Source organism: Phascolarctos cinereus, unplaced genomic scaffold (genome assembly GCF_003287225.1).
Source record: "Phascolarctos cinereus isolate Bilbo 61053 unplaced genomic scaffold, phaCin_HiC Scaffold_5;HRSCAF=322, whole genome shotgun sequence".
Taxonomy (NCBI): Eukaryota; Metazoa; Chordata; class Mammalia; order Diprotodontia; family Phascolarctidae; genus Phascolarctos; species Phascolarctos cinereus.
The window spans coordinates 156745908-156768182 of record NW_027555958.1 but is presented as its reverse complement, the minus strand read 5'-3'; the positions used below and the strand labels follow the sequence as shown (position 1 = coordinate 156768182).

General features: G+C 37.0%; 1 protein-coding gene across 4 annotated transcripts in view; it reads right to left on the bottom strand.

Moving 5' to 3' along the window:
• Positions 1–1008: 1008 nt before the first annotated feature.
• POPDC1 (popeye domain cAMP effector 1) overlaps positions 1009–22275 on the bottom strand; it is a 70464-nt gene continuing 49197 nt past the window's right edge. For all 4 annotated transcript variants that reach the window (XM_078155219.1, XM_078155220.1, XM_078155218.1 and 1 more), the window contains one exon: positions 1009–4403. In XM_078155219.1, the coding sequence (XP_078011345.1) occupies positions 4294–4403 (110 nt within the window). In that variant the 3' untranslated portion in view covers positions 1009–4293. The remainder of the gene's footprint in view (positions 4404–22275) is intronic.

Genomic DNA, 22275 nt, shown 5'->3' with positions numbered 1-22275 from the left:
GATAAGAAATGACAAGTAGAATGATTTCAGGAAAACCTGGAAAGATTTACATGAACTGATGCAAAGTGAAGTGAGCAGAACCAGGAGAATGTTGTACACAGTAACAGCAATATTGTATGATGAAGGACTATGAATGACTTAGCTATTCTTAGCAATATAATGATCAAAGACAATCCCAAGGGACTCATGATGAAGCATGCTATCTGTCTCCAGAGAAAGAACTGATACTGTTTGAATACAGACTGAAGCATGCTATTTTTCACTTTTTCATTTTTTTTATTTGAGTCTTCTTGTACAAGATGACTAATATGGAAATGTTTTATGTGATTGCACATGATTGCTTGCCATCTCAGGAAGGGGAGAGGAGGGGGGGAGGAAATAAAATATTACATAATAGAAAAAAACAAGAGGTGTTAGGGATAACACTGGAAAAAATTAATGAAATTCGTGGGGTAAGTAGATTGTACAATTTTTTTAATGCAACTTTTTTTTAATACAGATACTGGACAAACAAAATATAGCCACCATACCTTAGAAAATAAGTTGTCCTGTGGTAAGGAGAAGAGAAATGCCTATTAGACATGGGAAGAAAATTCATTACTAATCCCCAGGTTTCTAGGTTGCAATCATACCTGCAACCTAAGTTATAAATATTTAAGTATTAAAAATGTTTTTTTAAAAATGCAGCAGGTCTTCCTGAAGACCATGTGAATAAGGAGCCAGCCACAAATTGGGGGAAGGGAAAGGGAAGGAAATATTAAAAGGAATGGTTAACACTCCTCTTACAAGTTTTTTTTTTGGTCACTTGTCCTTAGAAGCATTTTATCGTTGTAAGTTTAACAGCTCTATTTTAAATTTCTTAAAAAGAATTTGTGATTTTTTTCTTGAAGATGAGTACCCATGTGGATGGATTTTTCAAACCCTTGGATAAAACAGCCCACAAAGGGTGTAAAATATTACCATGATTCACTTAGTTTCATATTCAAAAACAGGGCATTCCTGGTGAGATCAATTAGTCAATCATAAGCATTTACTAGGTATTTACTATTTGCCAGACACTATGGTAGGGAATGGGGAGACACAGATAAAACAAAACAATTCCCACCCTTGAGGAACTTACAGTTTTTATTAGTAATATTTTATAACAGATTATTTTAGCTACATTTAACAACTAAAAACAATTCCCCAGTGATTATGAAACCATAGCACATATTTTATGTTAGTAACTATGTTTTATACACATATTTGTATAGTTAAGTGACTCAATTAATTTTAGAAGGCCTCCAAGAAAAGGATTATGCACACAAGAGGCTTTTCTTCCCTTCCTGAGTCCCTTCCTCTTTTTGTTATCTGTATCTGTTTTGTTCTGTTTGTTGTATCTGTTTTTCAGCATATGCATGAGGGAGCTAATGCCTATTATCCTCTCCCCTCTTTTCCTCCATGTGCCATTTCTTTCCATAGCAGGTGGTTGTTTACTATTCAGTTTCAGAACTTTAAAAAAATTTTCAAATTTTAATATATCACCTATTAACAACAGTAACAATAACAACAACAAAAAACCAGACAATGCTCTAACATCTATTCATCTCAGCGGTTTGCTTCTTTAAAAATTTACTCCCAGAGTGGCAGGGGAAAAAAAAACCTTCATCCAAGTCAATTTTAAGTAATTACCCACTCATCTGTCTGGGAGAGCAAAAGTGAATCCTGCTTGCAGGGAAGAAGAGAGATTGATTTCAAGCTCCCCTAGAGCACATATAAAAGCTTGACCTATCCGCGCCAGCCTCCAACTCCTATCTGGTTATTTCCAATCTAAAATGATTTGTATACCAGGGACCATTATGTCAAATTGGTTTATGTGACATATGTGGAATGATTTTCGTCAATTAGGCTTATGAAACTTAGAGCTAGTATGTCTTATTCCAGTACTTAAAGGAAAGTCATATTAAATTCTGTCTTAATATAAGGATTCAAATGTTCTCAATCACCCACCAAACTACTAAAATTCTCAAAAAACATATCCCATTTTAGATAACTCAGTTTGCAAAAATAATTTCTGATTTTAAAAAATAGAAGGGCTAAAGATATACAAAGTGAAATTAGTCCTTTTCGTCTATGATTTTAATATTTTAGGAACTAAAAGAAATGAGAAGTTGTTAACATTCACACTTCATAGGTGAAGTGGAGGGGAAACTGTTGTGTTTCTGATATTTAGAGAAATACTTGAAGCTCTTTAAAAACATATTCACAGGAGAGGCAGCCTGGTAGATAAAGAATAGTCCCAAAGCTAGGAAGACAGACATAGGTTTAAGTAGCACCCATAGTGCCTCTTATACAGGTTCTAGGACTTTAGGTAAGTCATTTGACCCCTTGGTGCCCCAGGGAATTCCTTAGGACAGGAAGTTGCAAGCCTTCGTCTATCTGCTTTAGTAGAGGGATTTTCCTCTCTGAAAGTTGCCTAATGAATCTCAGGCCCCTCCTCTCCCCTGCCTCCTAATAAAACATGGGCAGAAGTGATGAACTACAGACATGAAAGGAGGAATATTTTGTCAGAAATAGCCAACAGACTGGTTTGCATTGCTTAAAGAAAGCCTGAATTTAAGAATATTTTGAATGACCAAGCTGCATCAATTGACACAGTGCCTTAAAAAAAAAACTATAATGCAAAGACAGTAGATATAGGATGAAAACTTTTATTCTGAAATAAAATAATAAAAAATTATGCCAATTGATGCTCTGGTTTTTGTAGCTTTTAACTGTATTTCATTGTCATAAGGGAAGACTATATTATGTGTGTGTATTGGGGCGGTGAATGACAAGGAAAGTGACAAAGGAACAATAGAATGTATATATTTTAAGTGAACACATTCTAAAGCAATTATTTATGTTAAATCTTAGATAATAAATACAAAAATTATGATATAGCATTCATTTGAAGAAAAAGAAGTCCAAACTTTCCTATCTACTTTCTGAAAACTGAAAACCGTCAATCAGCTAGATTGCCTTTTCTATTATACCTCTTTTTCCAATACCCATATTTAAAATGTATAATTTGCATGCCATCTATGCAAAGAGATTGCTGTCATGTGCCATGAGCGAACCTGAGTGAGAATTTTTTCAAAATTAAATTACTAAAGTAATTTATCGAATGGTGAGTGTGATGCGCTTTGTCCTTATCAGGCTACCAAAGTAGTGCATTTAGAAATGGAAACAGTAAGTTATTGTAGGGAGGACTAGGGAGAAAAAAGTAATCCATCACAGCCAAACTAATTATTTCTCTGAAATTGCCAGTCAATTCTGTCCCAGAAAATCAGAAATCTAGTAGCCTTATATAGACAACCCAAGTAAATTTGCCTGTTTTTCAGTGCCACTTCAAGTGAGTTTTACAATGATTTACTATGATTGAAACTGTCTTTTGAATAACTTAAAAGTATTGTTACCTCTATAGCTGTGCTTCATGATGGTTAAGTGATTATTGTTTACGACAAAACAACAAAAATCTTATACCAGAGCCAAGGCAAGAGGACCCTGGGAATGATGTCCATGTAACATGGTGACACATCCTGGCAAAGGACTGTAAGACAAAAAGTGTGGATGGTGGTCACTTTTAGGGGGAAAAATATGCCCCCACTCCAATTTTAGTGCCCTGAGGCAAAGCCCTGTTTGTTTCTTGCTAGTGGTGGCTGTTTCATAAAATGTATTAGAGTATTATAGGAGTCAGAAGACCTGAGTTCAAATGTAGACTCCACAATTACTAGATGTGTGACTTTCAACAAGTCATATCACATCTCTGAACCTCAGTTTCTTCCTCTGTAAAACAGAAAAAATAATGCGTATTTGCACTACCTCACAGAGATGTTGTGAGAATCAGGTGAGGTAATATATGTTAAGGGTGTCATAACCACAAAATGCTATGTGAACGTAAGCTATTAAAATAAGTGATGGGAAGTTCTATACCAATTATTAATAAGAATGTTGGCTGAGTTATAAAATGTCTAGAAAACATGAGCATTCATAGGTCAAAATAGAACTTTTTTCAATCAAGACACATAGAAAAATCAACTATTAAAAAGTTGAACAGTAAAAAAGAAAAAAAATTTTAAAATCCTGATCATCATTTACCGCTAAATTTCAACAATCTGGATTTATCACGGCAGGACAGTTTGAAAGTAATAAAACAAGAAAACAAAAAAAGTGTTGGTAGCTTTCAAGATCTCTTCAAGAAGACTTTTTAAAAAATTGACCACAGCTACAAAAGTCTTCTTAATCTTGAACCCTTTGTATGCTTGGGTATAATCAACGAACTTTACTTTTAACCGGAGATTCTGGCTCAAAGACATCATCTTCAACAGCTTCTTCAATGGGCTTCATTTTTTCAGAGGCTTTCATGTATGGGGAGGGCATGCCTGTCAACATTTCACAAAGAAAATCGATTAATATATCCTGATATCCAAACTCAAATTGTAAAATCTTCCAAATGCATGGACGTCAAAAGATTAGCAGTGGCTCAGCTCAACATTTTGCTGAACATCTACTGTGTGGAATGCAAAGACAAAATGAATCATCCCTGCTCTGAAAGGGCAGCAATTCTGCTCTGTTTTTAATGAAACAGAAATATGGGGAAGGGAAATTTGCCCTAAGTCTGATTTTTCTTTGTCATCTATCAAGAAAGAACTCAGAATGGGGAGTAGCTGTTTAGTTGTGCTTTTCTATTTGGGGGGACACTCTTGTATTGATTCTGCTAAATGTGCTTTATAATATAAGCTTTCTTGAATGCTCAGTCTGGCTAGAACCAAGGCAATAGCTGGATATTCAGGATATTAGTTGAAAAACTGAAGTAAAGCATATGGAACCCAAAGAACTGATGTGGGGGAGTGAGTTGTCTATAAGTAGTAACAGACATGATTAGAATTAGTTGCATGGGATTTTCTAGTAATACAAGCAACAAACTCACCAATTCTATGCTTTTGTTTTTCCCAATTAGACAAAATAAGGGCAAAAATATTGACTTATTTATGGGGTATTTAAAGGTCCCTGAATAAATGAATGTATTTATAGATAACTGTGAAAACTTATCAGTGGGTGATTATGATAGAATCAATATCTAGCCAAGTTCCGCCCCTCCATGTAAGTCAGGGTAATTCTTGCCTAAAAGTTAAGGAAGTTATCCTCCAAGACTTTATTGTCCTGTGGGTTAAAGCTCAAGGCCCAGGACTACTGACTGTGAGACCTAGTTTCTTCTGTGTTCATATGGTTTCCTGGTCATCTAAGGTCATAAATAGAACAACTTAGTTGTAGTCAAGGTCCTTCAGACTTGGCTGATATTCCAAGGCCCTCCACTATACCTTGTACTTCTGACTAAATATATTTCCATATGGAAGTGAGCCCATCCCCCTTTCACCCCTACCCCACTCTTAATGTATTTTTTTTTCCCCAATATCTTTTTTATGCTATGGCTAAGTAAACCTTTTGTTAACTGTTAGAATGATGTTCAAGTGTTATTGGAACTAAACCACCACAGGACCACCTTGAGTAATATATAATGAATATATACTTTTTAAAAACATGATATCACAAAAAGATCTTCCAACAATGTCATATTCAATATCTGGATCAATTTCATCAAAATTTTAAATCTGGGTCATTCACACCACTGCCATGTCATGTTTACTGTTCAGAAGTAGAGCTGAGCTGCCAATGATACCATCAAGTTAGAGAATTCAGCCAGCCCACAAGCCTTGGAGAAAAACTCCCCGTGTGGCTGACTTTGGAAAGCAAATTTGGAGCTAGTCATGCATTTGCTTCACAAGGAGCAGAAACAGTGTAATCTCATTTAAGGCACGAAGAAGAAATGTTAGAATGTCCTCCTGAAAGACTATAAAATCAATCCCAATACCAGCTAGGAAGTGACAGCAGTAATCATAGCAGCTGGTGGTCTGCTTGTGCTGGCATGCAGCAGTCACGGATGGGATGGTTCCCCCTGAACAAACCCACTGTTAAGTAACCAAAGGTCTGAAAGCAGCCATGGAAATGGCAACAAGCGTGGTGCAATCTGACAGACTACCTACGTGGCACCCCTACATCTTTAAAGCTGTGCTCAGGCACCTGAGAAGAAATGTCAGGAATACCATCAAACATCAAAGGACAATTTCGATACAGAGCATTTCAACTTTCACATACTTAATAAGTAAGCCTCTCAACCTCACTGAAATAGTTCACTTAGTAATAAAAGGGCAGCAGCGTTGATGGTGGAGAGACCACTGGATTTGGAACAGAGGAATTTGGGTTTGAAGCCCAACTCTTGTTAGTCACTACCTATGCGACTTAACTTTTTTGAGCCTTCATTTCCTCATCTATAATATGAGGACTCTATAACCTCTATTCTCTTTTCTAGATCACAATTTATCAGCCTAGCTAGGATCCTACACCTATAAGTCTTTTGACCCCCTTTCCCCCAGGCTACCACCCCTACTTCCAGCCCAACCTTTCCAGCATCATCCAGCAAAGTAACCCCAATGGAGATGCATTCCTAACAGCTTCCTCTGCTGGGGTTGCAACCCCTGCCTCCTCAGCAGCCACAAATATTAAAGATCTGGAAAAGAAGATTTTTTTCAGCAGTCTTTGGCATTGTCAAATGGTTAAGCATCACAAAAGGATATTGTTTTATCAAAAGAAATAACTCTTAGAAAAAAGGTGTTTGTTTATCTTTTCTACACGTTAGCCAAATTGGATGTCTTACCATTTGGACCACTTGGCCTTACTCCCTACCCTGCTGCAGCACCCTAACCCACCATGAGCCATTTTTATCCACATTGCCGCCTTAACTTGCCTATGTGTTTTCTCTCTCTCTATTAGAATGCAAGGTCCTAGAAAACAGAGACCATCTCACTTTTTTATTTGTATTCTAAGCAACTAGTATAGTAACGAATTATTTTTCTTTCATTCATTCATCAATCGAACATTTATTAAGTGTTTACTAGGCTATGTGCTTGGTATACAAATACAAAATCAACAGTCATGCTCTCAAAGAGCTTACATGATTATAGCTGAGTCGAAATAAAAGAAATACAAAATAAATACAAAGTGATTTTAGAAGACAGAATCCAAACAAAGAAGTCAGAAAAAAAAAACATGAAAAAAGAAAAATAAAAAGATAGAGAAAATCTGATAGATCAGAAAAAAAAAGCTTTATAAATGAAGAGAGGGTACTTGACCTGAGACTTGGAGGGAGCTAGAGTTTCTTCCAAGAGTAGAAAGTAAAGATGGTGAGCATTTCCAGACATGAAGGACAGCCTGTGCAAAGGCTCTGAATTGAGACAGAAAATTATTACAAGTATGACAGTTGGGCTGAAGCCCAGAGACCATGACAAGGAGTAATTAGATTGGGACAAGCTTTAAATGTCAATCAGAAGAGTTTATATTCTATCCCAGAAGCAAAAGGGAGCTGTTGAAGCTTCTTGAGTAGGGTGGTGCCCACGGTCATAACATAGTAAATGGAAGAGCAGCTTTGGATACAAGTTTCCTGATTGGCAGCATAACAATCAACCATGTGGTCTCTGCTCCCCACTACTTAAGAAAATGGTCCATGTCTGTGGTGGAAAGTCTCAGGAATCTTTAGAAAGTATTTAGAAAACATTAGAGGTAGCTAGGTGGCACAGTGGATAGAATGCTGGACCTAGAGGGAGGAAGACCTGAGTTAAAATCTAGTCTTAGGCCCTAACTAGCTATGTGACCCTGGGCAAGTCACTTAATCTCTGTCTACCTCAGTTTCCCCTTCTGTAAAATAGGGATCTTATATAAGAGCACCTACTTTTCAGGTTTCAAATGAGATAATAATTGTAAGGCACTTAGCATAGTGCCTGGCATACAGAATGAGATAATGATAAGGTGCTTAGCATGGTGCCTGGCTTATAGTAAGCACTATATCATTATTACCTATTATTATTAGTTTTTATTCTTAGTTTAGCCAACAAGAGAAAATTATTTAAAGCCACCATGGGCTGGTTTGAGAGCCGTTCATTCCAATGCTAGCCTGGAATCTGTCAGAGATAGGACCATTACACTCCCAAAACCAGGGGTGGGGAACCTTCAGCCTTGAGGTCACATGTTCCCTCTAGGTCCTCAAGTGCAGCCCTTTGCCTGAATCCAAACTTCACAGAACAAATCCCATTAATAAAAGGATTTGTTCTGTAAAATTTGGACTCAGTCAAAAGGGCCACACTTGGGGATCTAGAGAGCCAAAGGTGGCCTGGAGGCAGCAGGTTCCCCACCTCTGCCCCTAAACCTTTCCTGTTGTGAGTATCCCAGAACGGCGTTGAGTGCATGGACCAATATTCACAGGAGGTGAAAATAAAAGCAGCAACCTATTTCTCTGTTTGCAGCAGTCACTGCCAGAAGACCAGTCTTCAAATGCTGGGAGAATTATTTATCATCAGACTTCTTGTTTTCTAACTTGATAAGAGATCCAAGTTCTTTCTGGAAAAGATTTAGGTTTCATCATAAAATAAGAATGAATATCTCCTCCGCTAAGTAAATGAAAAAAAAAACCCAATTTGGAGTTTGAGTAAAAATGAGAGAATTGAATACTCTAAGGAAACGATTTTATGTAACCCAAAGCTGGGTGGTGATAAATCCTTTTCTATTCATTTGCCTTATATCCTACTAACTTTTATAACTCATCAAGGCTTTGCCCAGAAGATGCAAACTAATTTTGTTGGAAGGAGGGGCCGGTGGCGCAATAGGGCTTATGCTCTTGAAGGTTTGGTCACTGCCAAGTTGAGCACCTCCTTAGTAAACATCCAAACAACTCATTTATCCAATACCCTCAGGGGGATTCTTAAACATTCAAACTTTTTCTAAGAGTCATAAACATTTCCGTAACTTCTTAAGTAGAGCACACTGAACATAATTTGATTTTTCCTCATGGCTCAGAACCATCATTCTGAATACCAGCTATATCTGGCCACTGGACCCAGATGGCTCCGAAGGAGGAAGTGAGGCTAGTGACTTCGTCCTCCCTCCCTTAAATCTGATTCACTTGCAAGTCATGGCATCATCTTCCTGATGGCGTCATATACACAACATCACATTGTAAGATACCACAGGGATCTGTATACCCTCAAAGGTTCTTAAGGAAGGCGGAACTACCTGTGTACACTAAATGACCCCAGGGGTCTATGATTTTGGGTCAGATTCAGCTTTATAGTTTTTATTGCTCTACCTTTGCTGTCCTATGGTACTTTCTGCTTCTGTCAACCAGAATCACAGCTGTTTCTCTGATGGGCAGCAGCAATCACCTTCTAGTCTTCTATGGGGGCATCTAGATGGTGCAGAGGATAGAGGGCCAGGCCTGGAGTCAAGAGGACCTGAGTTCAAATTTGGCCTCAGATGCTTACTAGCTGTGTGACCCTGAGAAAGTCACTTAACCCTGTTTGCCTCATAGTTCTCAATTACAAGATGAGCTGGAGAAGAAAATGGCAAACCACTCCAGTATCTCTGCCAAGAAAATCCCAAATAGGGTCAGGAAGAGTCTGACTGAACAATAACTGTTTTCCTATGGGCTGGAAACCTAGATCGCTCGCTGGAATTGTATGTAAAGATAGAGTAAATAGTTTCTGAGTTAGGGGCCCTGAAAGACTCACTTGCAGAGTACAGTGAAATGGCTTTACTATATAGACTTTGACAACTGTTTCAGTCTTATTTTCTTCTGGTTTTGAAGTTTGTTCCAGAAAGGTGAAATCACTAAACTCTCACCTTGTATAAAGTTTGTCAAGGAGCCTTTTTTCCCCCCTCAAGCAATATACTTAAAATATATGTGATTTTGTAAACCATGGAATGAAATGCCTTGAGACTTTTATGCTCTGGAAACTTTGACAACATTTTAAAAATTCCTTTGAAAATGTTATTATTTTGATTATGTTCAGCCATCTGTCCAACCAATTCAGTAATTAAAAACTTCACAGGCTTTTGAAACCTTATTTAAGCTTACATAGTTTCTTAGATTTATTTATTCAAATTAATCGGGAAACGGAAAGCTTTAGCACCTTCTGTAGAAATATTTTTTTCCTAAAATTTGTACTTTTGTCTTACTGGTTTGTTTCCTCATTAATTGAAGGGGCTCAAACCTTTGGCTCTTGTTAACGACCACACTGAAATAATTTTATATTCTTTGTTACAGAAAATAATGTTCCTGGAAATAGCTCATAGGATCTGTGTGAGTCCCTCAGATGCAGGTGTAAAGTTTAGAGGGGGTGAGGGAAGAAATAGAAGAGTAGTTGTCTTGTAAACATAGAGGTTCCTTAAGAGAACAACCCAGAGTTCATAGTAGAAAGGCTTCATTTAAGGTTGCTACTAAAAAATTCTTCTTTTTCGAAAAGGGCTGTTTACAGGGTTGACGGAGAATAATACTTGGATAGAGGTCTTATCTCCTTGGTGTGGGTACTTGAAACTATTGGAAACACTGGATTTTTACATGCAATCCCTCTTAAGCTGAATTTCCTGAAAATTCAAGAGGTCGTCATTTGCTGAAAAGTAATAACGCAGCCTGTGATTTGCAAGGTGAACTACAAAAGGCAATGGGGAATAATGTAGAATTGGAATGAAAGACACCTCCCTTTAAGACCCCATTGGTGTGTCTGCCCAAAGTCAGGCCTGCATCTCAGAGGACTGGAGAGGGGTTTAGCTAAAAAAAAAATAAGAAGGGGTACAATGATCCTTGGGCCGGGTTGGGGTGGTGGGGGTGTGAGAATGGTGAGAATTGCTTGAAGGCACCAAATCTTTAGCTAACTGACTTTCAGGATGCCCGATTGGATCCAGTTCCTAACAATTTTCAATTGTTGTATTTTCAGTGTAAGCATTTACACATCACAAATCAGCACTTGATTTATTGTTGTGTTCATTGTCTAGATTTAAGAAAGTAATGAAGACAATGTAAATAATGTAAATTAAACTATTCTTCCCCACAAAACTGGTTGTTGAACATTTACTAGCACAGCATTGTTTATATTATAACAAGAATACTGAAATTCATTCATTCATTCAAGAAATATTTCTTGAGTATCTATTATATTGGATATAATTTATATATTCATTCACTATGCTGTTATAGTTTTTTTTTCATTTTGTCATAATGTCGGGATCCCACCCAAAAAAAGTTGGAGGCCCTTGTTATTTGTTTTGAATGGTTTCTTCTCTTCTCCCATCAATTCAATTCATTCAAGTTAACTAGAGAACATCTATTAAGTGCCTAGTATGCACAAAGTACTGTACTATATGCTTGGAATATAAAGAAAAAATGCTCTAAGAAAAAATGCAGCTCACAACTGCACAAAAACACTGCATTAAGGAATGATTACCTTTCCTCCTCTTTCCTTCTTTTTTATTTTAATTACAAATAAGGATTTTTTTTTTCTTGAAGATTTTTTATCCAAAATAAAGAAATCCAACAGGCTCTGCTGCTACCTACCAGCCAAGGAGAATGCTTCTTTTTAAGGTGATTTGTATGAATTTCGGTAAGTTACCTCAAATCTCTAGACTTCAGTACTCATTTGTAAAATGAAGGTTGGACCAGGCTGTTCAATCATTTTTCAGTTGTGTCTGACTCTTCATGACCCCAGTTAGGGTTTTCTTGGTAAGGATACTAGAGTGGTTTGCCATTTCCTTCTCTAGCTCATTTTAGAGATGAGGACATTGAGGCAAACAGGGTTAAGTGACTTGCTCAGACTCACGCAGCTAATAAGTGTCTGAGGCCAGATTTGAACTCAGGAAGATGAGTCCTCTTGACTCCTTGCCCAGCACTCAATCCACTGTGCCACCCAGCTATAGATTTAATAGAACCAAAAGCTGCCAGAGACCACAGAATTTATCTAATTCCTAGGAGTCTTTTAAAAATTTTTATTTAAAATTTTGAGTTCCAAATTCTATCCTTCTCTCTCTCTCTATATATATATATCTATGTATAGACATCCTATATCTCTCCCTTCCCCCCCAGATGGTAAGCAATCAGATATAGGTTACATGAGCAGTTATCTAAAGCATTTCCATATTAGTTATTTTGTACAAGAAGACTGAAATTAAAGGAAAAAATGGAAGAAAGAACAAAACATTAGGAAAGTGATGCTGTAATGAGGTTGGCCCTAGGTGATAGAAAGAATAATAAATTTGGAGTCAGAGGATTTAGGTTGAAGTTTGAACTTTGTTACTCACTATTGTAATTACCTCAGGTAATTTAGCTTCTCTGAGTCTGTTTCCTCATTTGTAAAATGAAGGGGTTTAGATTAGATGACCTATAAGGTTCCTTCTAGGTTTAAATGTATGATCCTATGATCTCTGCTTTCTTCATCCTTCCTTCTATGATTCCAAGCACTAAGTATCCACCCCTTATAACTATCAAAAATTTCCTACAAGAAAAGGTAAGCTAAACTGATTCATGCTAATGTACAAATGACTGATAAGACTTCATAGTTATTACATTGGGAGATATTTCTATGTTAACAGAGGGGCAAGAAACCTTAAGTATAAGACTAAGTATAGAATTTCAAGTGCCAGAAAATAAGCGAGGTAGATAGTCTTTTAAATATTATCACTAGCAAACAGTTTTTAGGCCTCAAATGCACAAAACATCGAGAAGGAAGGAAAACTTTCTCATTGTACCACGTATATAGACAGAAGCCAATAGACAGAAGTCTCCATACAAGGCTGTGACTGATATTCTGAAATAAATAGTGTCCTGGAACTGGAAGAGACATTTAGTCTCATTTTACAGATGAGGAAACTGAGGCTCAGAGAGTTGACGTTATTTGTCCAAGGAAAAACAAGTAGCATTCAAACTGAGCTCCTGACTCCAGTATTCTAGTCACTAAACTATTCTGAGAGTCAGTTCAATTCAACCCACATTTATTAGGCCTCTTATGTGCAAGGGTCTGAGCTAGGTGCTAGGCATTCCAAACATATGCAAAGGTCTTGTCTTCAAGACACTGACATTCCACTGTATGCACTACTGTTGTTCTGAGACTGCAGACAATAGTACGTGGTTCCTGCTTTATGATATCAGCATGAAAGGTATAGGCCATGTTTGTATTAAACTAAGTGCATTTTCATCAACTGTAAATAAGAATGGTACAGTGATGGTGCCAGTGTTGCAACAATTAGAGTATGCAGAAAGACAAAATTTTCGAGCTTCACATAATGAATTTTGGGAGCAAATGTCTAGTTAGACATAACTGTAAAATCTGCTTCTATAGAATTAATGGGCTACAAGGAGAGGATTTTAGGAATGGAGAGAAATTTTATGGCAATAGTGGTAGCAATCAAAGATACTACCTAGAGGTTTTTCAAAAATTACTTCTGACCTCCACGCCAAGGAGGTGAGCCTGACAGTAACTACTCTTTGCAAACACTTTTAAACCTTTGATTACTTCTGAATCTGTTACTCACTTCCTCAGAGACTAAAAAAATCCTGACCGACATGAAAGACACCATGGTATTGTGGAAAGAACATTAGTGGAATGGAAAGAGCAAAGAACTGGGCCTCAATTTCCCTTGTGCAAAAGGAGGCTAGACTAGGCTCTCTAAAGTCCCTTAATTTCACTGTTTCTAAATCTTTCACTTTCCATTCAAAAAAATTTAAACCTTCTAATGAATACTGTAATTTATATGGTTCTGCCAATCCCAAATTAGACGATGCCACTATTATTCAAAGGTAATTAAAAGATTACAGTTATTTTCCTAATTATTTTAAGCAGAAGTTCTTATACTAGAGGCTATTTTGACAGAAACAATTTTACAATCTGTGAACAGAGTATCTAGCATACACATGGTGTTCTAGGATGACTAGTTATCAGTTGATAAGACTAATAAAAATGTAGTCCATATCCACAAGGAGCCTACAATTACTGGATGGATTGTAATGGAGTAAACAATCTGGATAATTTGGGTTTAAAATGTTACTTTGTTTTTGTGGAAACATATAGCACTAAGGCTTCTTTTTTGATTCTGAAATATTTAGATATAATATTAAAACAATGTCCTAGTCTAAAATCTTTAGTCCCAACTTGAACAGAAAGCCTTATTTGTACTTCTTCAAAATGCCGAAGGGAAAGTATGCTAGTTTCATCCTCATCAAAGACCTAAACAGTTTTCTGTAATAGATGACAATCAAGTTCAAGGAAGGATCTCCCAGAAAACTAAAAAGGTTTTATCTTGTCTGTGGTGACCAAACTAGAAGAAATATCTTTAGCTCAATGAAGAGAAATGTCTCTTACACCTTTGAATATCCTGCTAAGTTGAAGGGGAATCCTTTGAGGAAGGAATTTTTGAAGGATTGTCCTTTTGTTGACCAAAGCAGTTAGTTTTGTACTGGACTAAATCAAAAGGTCATCTTTTTGTTCCACTCTGGACTTGACCTTGGTTTTTCCAACATAGCCAGACCTTCTATCTCCAAGTGAACAATTCCCAATGTAGACATTTCTATCGTTTTTTTATAAACCAAATTTCCAAAATGAAGTGTACCATTGCTTTAGTCTTTCTATGGAATTTAACTTTGGGGTCCTAAACACTATACATTGCAAGTCTCTGGCTTGAGGGAGAGAAAATTCCAACAAGAAAAAAGAAACTGCTCTTTGGTCCTCTGTCTGTCTCAGCATAACAATGCTAAACATGTAATTAATAAATTTGTTTCTGACGGATTTGTGTCAGAGTTCTATCTTTTTCCACATTTTCAATAGTGAAGATTATCTTAGTTTTAATTCTCTACCCATCATGGCCTGTGAACTTGAGACCCAATGGTGACCAGGTAACATAGGATAAACTTAATCAAGCCAACACAATAGTTCTTCAATACTGCAATGACCTGTAATTTCATTGGTGTAGAAATTCCCTCTATCAAGTGAAATTATAACCCATCCTCTCAATCCCCCCAAACAACAAATTTAGGTAGTCTTTAGGAATTGTCTCAAAAAAACTCCACCTCACCAATCCCCTTCCCCCAACTCTTACTTGATGCATACAGTTAAGTAATGAGCCTTTTTAAATATACTTGAGTCTACACAGTTGGGTGTGGAAATCTATCTTACCCTACAGGAAAATAGGGGGGAAGGGGATAAGGAGGGATGATAAAGGGGAGGACAGATTGGGGGAGGGGGTAATCAGAAGCAAACACTTCTGAGGAGGGACAGGGTCAAAAGAGAGAATAGAATAAATGGGGGCCAGGATAGGATGAAGGGAAATATAGTTTTCCACAACATGACTGCTATGGAAATGTTTCACATGACTACATATATATAACCTGTATTGAGTTGCTCGCCTTCTCAATGAGGGTGGGTGGGGAGAGAGGAAGGTAGAAAATTTGGAACCCAAAGTTTTAAAAACAAATGTTAAAAATTGTTTTCACATGCAACTGGGAAATAAGATATACAAGCAATAGGGTATAGAAATCTATCCTGACCTACAGGAAAATAGAAGGGTAAGGGGATGAAAGAAAGGGAAGGAAGATAGAAGGCAGGGCAGATTAGGGGAAATATTCAGAAGGCACTCATCTTGGGGTGGGGAGAGGGACAATATGGGAGAAAATTTGAAATTCAAAATCTTGTGGAAGTGAGTGTTAAAAACTAAAAATTAATAAATTAATAAAAAAAACAAAAAAAATTTAAATTAAATATACATGAAACTCTAGACAAGAGGCATATAATTGATTGTAAAACGCATGTCTGAAGTCTTTCCAGTTTGGAAAGAACCTACCAGGCCTTGGGATCTGCTAGTATAGCTTCTAAACACTCAAAATCACTTCCTTACTGTGAGGAGGCATCAGAATAGAGCATTATTGGTAGCATGCAAAGTCTTCCATCAAACATTAGAAAACAATAACTTGAAATGACAGTAATTTCATAGTAAAGGGAAAAAAATTTTGACTTTAAATAGGAAGAATTACTTTTTTCCATAAACATATTTCTAAACCTTGAAGCTGTGGTGTCATGGATAATCCTTTTGCAGTAAACAGGTAATTATAGATCTCTTTGCCATTAAGAGAACCTAGATTAATGTGAGCTAAACACAATTATATAACTATGTGCATTTCCACTGAACAGTGCCTGGGGACTGAATTAATTCTTCTTACCATCCATGACAGTAAAGGGTCAGTCACTGTGCTGTCGTTGAAAATTTAATACACTCTGATGTCCCCTGACAAGTTCAACTTTAAGAAAAATAATTCTGGCACTGTTAGTCTGACACCCAAGTTTTATAGGCCTTATCCTCTAAGTAGATTCTACTTAATATTAAAACTCTTTCCTATAACCCAAACTAGTTTCATAGGAAGAAATCTTGTGTTAATGCAATAAAGAAACCAGCAATTCACCGTAGATGATGATATTGGATGGGATGGGGAAGGGAGGGAGCTTAACCTCATGAGATTTAGAGCTGGAAAGCACCTCCTAGAGCTTATGCCCCACTTTTCTTACACCTACTTTACAGATAAGGAAACTGAGGCCAAGGTATGTGAAATAATTTGCCCAAAGTTACACAGACAATAAGTAGCAAGGCTAGAGTTTGAACCCAAGTCTTCTGACTCAAAACCTAGGGCTCTTCTCACTATATCATGCCACTCATAAATCAGAGTTTCTACGGGATTTTATGTGGCACTTCTAGTTCAAAATTATAATGAGAAAAGGATAGGCTAGATGTCCTTGGAATGTAAGATGGGTGGCCAGATGGAATGGCAGAAAGGGGTCACTTGGAGGCATCAGGATAGAGGGCTGGGTCTGCAGTCAGGAAGACTTCAGTTCAAATTCTGCTTTAGACACTTACTAGCTGTGTGACCTGGGCAAGTCACTTAATCTCTGTTTCAGTTTCCTCATCTGTAAAATGAGGATAATAACAATATCTTACAGGGTTGTTGTGAGACTCATAAATGAAATAATAATTATAAAGCACCTGGCACACAGTAAAAGTTATATAAATGTTAGCTATTATTTTTATTGTTATTATTATAACATTTACCTCACAGGGTTATTGGGAAGATTAAATGTGATGGTATTTGGGGTTTTCTTCACAAAGATATTGTAGTGGTTTTTCCATTTCCTTTTCTAAAGCAGAGCAGAAAACTGAGGCAAAAAGGATTAAGTGACTTGCCCATGATCCCAGAGCTAGCATCAGAGACCAGATTTGAACTCAGGAAGATGAGTCTTCCTGACTCCAGGCCTGGCATTCTATCCACTATGGTGCCACCTAACTGCTCTCAAAACTAGAATAGCTAAATGACAATGCAAACTATTTGAGTTGGATTTAAGCAACAAAAAATAGTCTGAATTCAGTGAATCCTTTAGCAACAATTAACCACTTCCCTTTAATCCTTGTATGTTTCTGAAACAATATAAATATCTAGGCACAATGTATTTTTAAAGAAGAGAGGAAAACTGGCTAAAAGTCTTGGGGTCCTTAGAAATTTGGGTCAATATTTGTATTGTTCTTAATTATCTATGTATGTGTAGGGAAGGACATTTTATAGACATCTGCTAAAAGTTCAGCCCAATGCAAAAATATCACCATCCCATTTATTTTTATTCCCCCCCCTCAAAAAAGTGAAATGTGAATCAAAGACCTTAGTTCACCTTCATGAATGCACCTCATTAGAAGTTGAGGCTATTAAAAAAATGTTACAAGGGCCCTACTTAAAATGCAATTTAAAATTTCTGCTGATTTTTTTTTAGCATAAAGGTAAAGAATGGTAAAGGTAAATAAAGGTAAAGAAAGTGGGTTATTCCTACTGGTTTTCTTGTTTTTCTTTGTTTTCTGCTAAAAAATAAAACAAAAACAAAAAACCAATTCAGTGAACAAGTAAACATTTGAATTCTAAAAGATTTGGCATTTGTTTTATTTGCCTGAGAGAGAGCGTGATGTAGTAGATAACGTGCTGCCCTTGGAGCCAGGAAGACCTGAGTTCAAGTCTTAACTTTGACAGATAGTTGCTGTGTGACTGTGGACAAGTCACTTAACCTTTCTTTGTTCTTTAGGCATCTCTCTAATTCTTCAAATTACAGAGAAGGAGCCAACTTGAATTAGTAGAAAGAGTTTTCTCTTTCAGTAGCTCCTCATACTTATAGTCATACTCTCATACCCAGGATCACAGGTTCTGCCCCATTCCTTGTTTATTTGCCTATAATTAATTACTGGTGGTGGGGAAGGGAGATAGGAGAGAAGAGTAGGAGGCTTCTTCCAACGACTAACTCTTACTAATACAAAGAAAAACTAATGAATAAGAAAATAATTTTTGTTTAACTCCTGCCTCTCCCGCAAGCAAAAAAAGAAAAAAATGGAATGTCCAGTTATTAGCTGATACTCCGTAGCATTTCAAAGCTTGGAACGTCCTTTACATGCATCATATCTCATTTCATTCCCACAACAGTCCTGGGAGGTAGGTACTGCAGATATTACTATTCTTATTTTAAAGATGAGGAAACAGGTTAAAAATGTTTAATCATTTACTCACAGTTACAGAGCTAGTAAGTATGGAAAGTACTTTTGAAGCCAAGTTTTTTCTGACTCCAAGTCCCATCCTCTGAAAAGAGAAGGGAATGGAAAGGAAGTACAGGAAAGGAAGAGAAAGGAAGGGAAAGAAAGGGAAGGAAGGGAAGGGAAGGAGCATTTACATAGAACCTATTATGGTACAAGGCTGGCTCTCAGACATTGAAAAATTTCACACCAAGGAACTCATTTTTCCCAACTCATTAGTATGAATGATTTTTGCTGTATCAACTTCGTAGTCAGAAACAATCTGTAAATTTTTTCATAGTTTCCTTACATTTCTTATTCTTCCAAAATTTGCAGAATTTAACTTACATTGAATGTATTCAAAAGAAGAACCAATTTTTGAACCCAGGAACCATCACAGAATTCAAGGCCTGCAATTTATATCAAATTCAACCCCTGTTCCAGCTAAGCCTAATCTCACATTTGCTTACTTCCCAAAAGGTCCTATTTGTTGATTCATACTCTCGGTTGGGTAGTGTCCAGCAGCGAGCACAACTGAGAAAGTAAGACCATTCTAGAAAGTTTCTTAGTGATCAGATTGATCTTGAAACCCCTGAGATTTTCTTCAGGATGACTTGGAATTTGGGGGAGAATAGGCTTAAAGGGGAAAGATCAGACATCTAGTAATTATCTTTCAGTTAAAAAAAAAAAGGATTCTAGACTAGATGTTAGCAGGTAGTACCATGGACCACAGCTGACTGTATATAACTTGGGATCCTACCAAATTTCACAGGAACTACTGAAGTTATCCTGCTAGTACTGGGAAATCAACTACTGTGAGTGGGCTTTTGGACCACACTATAGGAGAAGCCAATGACCTGCATTTTGCACAGTAGAGAAAACTGAAATCTGACTAGCTATCCTTGGGGGACATGACAGCACTGATTTTTTTTTTTTACCATTTCCAAGGTATTTAGTTTTGCAAGAGAAATACTTAAACTATGCAATTTAGAATGACATAGTCTTTCTTTAGGCATAGATATTCAACTGTGATGAATTTCACAAAAGAAAAGACATAAAAGGTTGGTGCCCAAGGGAAGAAGAGCTTTCTCTCTTGGTGTTCCCTTCCTTTATTTTCAAGCTAATCATCAAATAAGCTCCCATAAGCTGTCCTTGGTAAGTTCTTTGAACTTCTGGTTATGAAAAAATGTACCTGACACTATAGATCTCTGCATTATGCTGAGTGATCTTTCCTCTGAGTGTATTGATTCCTTTCCTGCTGTCTATTTAATTTAGAGTTCATTAACAGAAAAGATTTCTGCTTTTCTACTTTTCTTGTTGATCAGTCATTTCAGTTACACACAACTCTTCCTGCCTCCATTTGGAGTTTTCTTGGCTAAGGCACTAAGGTGATTTGCCATTTCCTTCTCCAGCTCATTTTAGGATAAAGAAACTGAAGCAAACAGAGTTAAGTGATTTGCCCAGGGTCACACAGCTAGTGAGTGTCTTGAGGCCAGATTTGAATCCAGATCTTCCTGACTCCAGGCCTGGTGTTCTATCCAGTGTGCCACCTAGTTGCCCTCTCCTTTCTACTACACAAGAATGTCCAGTGCATCACTGGTCTTTAGTAATAATAAATAATTATAAAATAAATTCCCCACTTGCTGTTTTCAAGAATACCTTGAGGAAGTAAAGAATGTTTTCCCTTCAGCATTTCTAATGAATTGCTATTTCTAATGACCTATGCATTATTTTTTCAGAGCAAAAAGCAAAATAAAAGCTTAAAATATCAATAAAACTCTATTTTAAGGTTTCAAGATGAAAGCAGATCTACATGGTCCATGACTTTCCCACAAATGAAGATCTACTTCCATGTGACAATATTTCAACTTTATAAGCCTGTTCATTTGACAATCCATTGTCATAAATCACAGGCCTATTGTAAAGCATCCATTTTTATTAACTTTTTTACTTATTAGTGCCATTTATATCTTAATTTATAACACTTTACTTGGTCATAAAAATAAACCACTCTTTAAATTCTATGCCTAACCTGGGAACCGGTTACATTCCCAAAGTTCTTTTTTAAGTAGACCCATGGTGGGTGTAAATAGGCAACCGTATATGGTCATCCATGACTTCAATTTAAGAAGTGTCATGAAGGCATCTTTAAGGACATTAAGGGGACATGGTATAGTGGAAAGAGCACTAGTTCTGGAGTCTGTGGACTTTGATTCAAATCTTAGTTCTTACTATCCCTGTGACCTTGACCAAGGTACCTGACTTTTCCTGGCTCCAGATTGCTCATCTGTAAAAAGAAAGTGTTGGACTAGATGTCCTCTAAGGCCCCTCCCAGCTTTAAGTATGATACTGGAAAACAGAAAGCAGTTAGGCAGCTAGAGAGAGACAGAGCAATGGCAGGTGGACAGCTCAAGTGTTGCATTGATGACACAGGCAGTGGGCAGCTCAAGTGTTGCGAAAATCTCAAATGGTCACTCCGACATGTCTGAAACAACTGAACACTAATCATCTATATCTACCTATATATGTGTGTATTATAAATAATGTATATTTCTATATGACTGCTACATGTAGTATATGTATATGATTTATATTTAACTATATATTTATTCTATACATAGCTTTATATGTATCTATTTTCTTTCCCAAAAGAGTAAAGCTTATTGCAGTTTGGGAATGTTCCATGCTTTGTATTTGTAGCCCAGAGCTTAACACAATGCCTAGCACATAGTGGGTACTTAATACTTACTTGCTGATTTATTGATTGGTTTTCTCATTAGCTTCCATAGATTAAACCATTATCTCAATACAGCAAGTCTTAGGACTGTATATCTAGCCCAGACTCTCTCTAACCTTCAGTTCCAGATGGGTAATTTTCTGTTGGATATTTTAAATTGGGTGCTTCACAAACATTTCAAACTCAGCAAGTCCAAAACATGTCATATACCTTCAGTCCTCCCTTAATCCACATCTCTTCCTACTTCACCATTTCAGAAGACAACATTATCCTTCTAGTTCTCCAATTCTAGAATTACCTAATTCTTCTCTCTTTTACCTTTTAAATCTAATCAATTTCCAAGTCTTGTCAAGTCCAACTCCACAACATGTCTATCCACTGTTAGTCCCTGTCTGTTCTCAAGGCTCTTGCACAGGCCCTCTTCATTTCTTCCTTGTAATGTTGCAATATCCTTCTAATTCAGGAGTCTTAATCATTTTGTGTCGTGGGTTCCCTTGGCCATCTGTCAAAGTCTGTAAGCACTTTCTCAAAATAATGTTTTAAATACATAAAATAAAATACATAGAATTATAAAGGAATTATTAAAATTCAAGTTAAGGAACCCTGGTCTCCTAGCCTCTAGTTTCTCACTTCTCTGTTCTCTGCTTCAGAGGGCTGACAATTGATATTCTTCTGAAGCACAAGTCTAACCATGTCACCCCCTACTGAAGAAGTTCCAGTAGCTTCCTCTTGCCTTTAGGGCAAAATAAAAACTCTTCTCCTTGTTTTTAAAATCTGTTGATAATCTTTCCTAGCCCATTTTTTCAAGCTTGTAGTATATTATTTCATGTGCTCAATATTCCAGCCAACATGCTGTGCCTGGGGTTCCTTGTACATGACATTCCATCTTCCATCTCTTTGCCTTTGCATTCATGGTGCACACGCACACACGCATGCGCGCACACACACACACACACACACACACACACACACACTTTCTTTCTTGGAATGCACTTCCTTATCATTTTTGCTTCATAGAATCCCTGATTCCCTCAAAGCTCAACTCAAGTTACACCTTT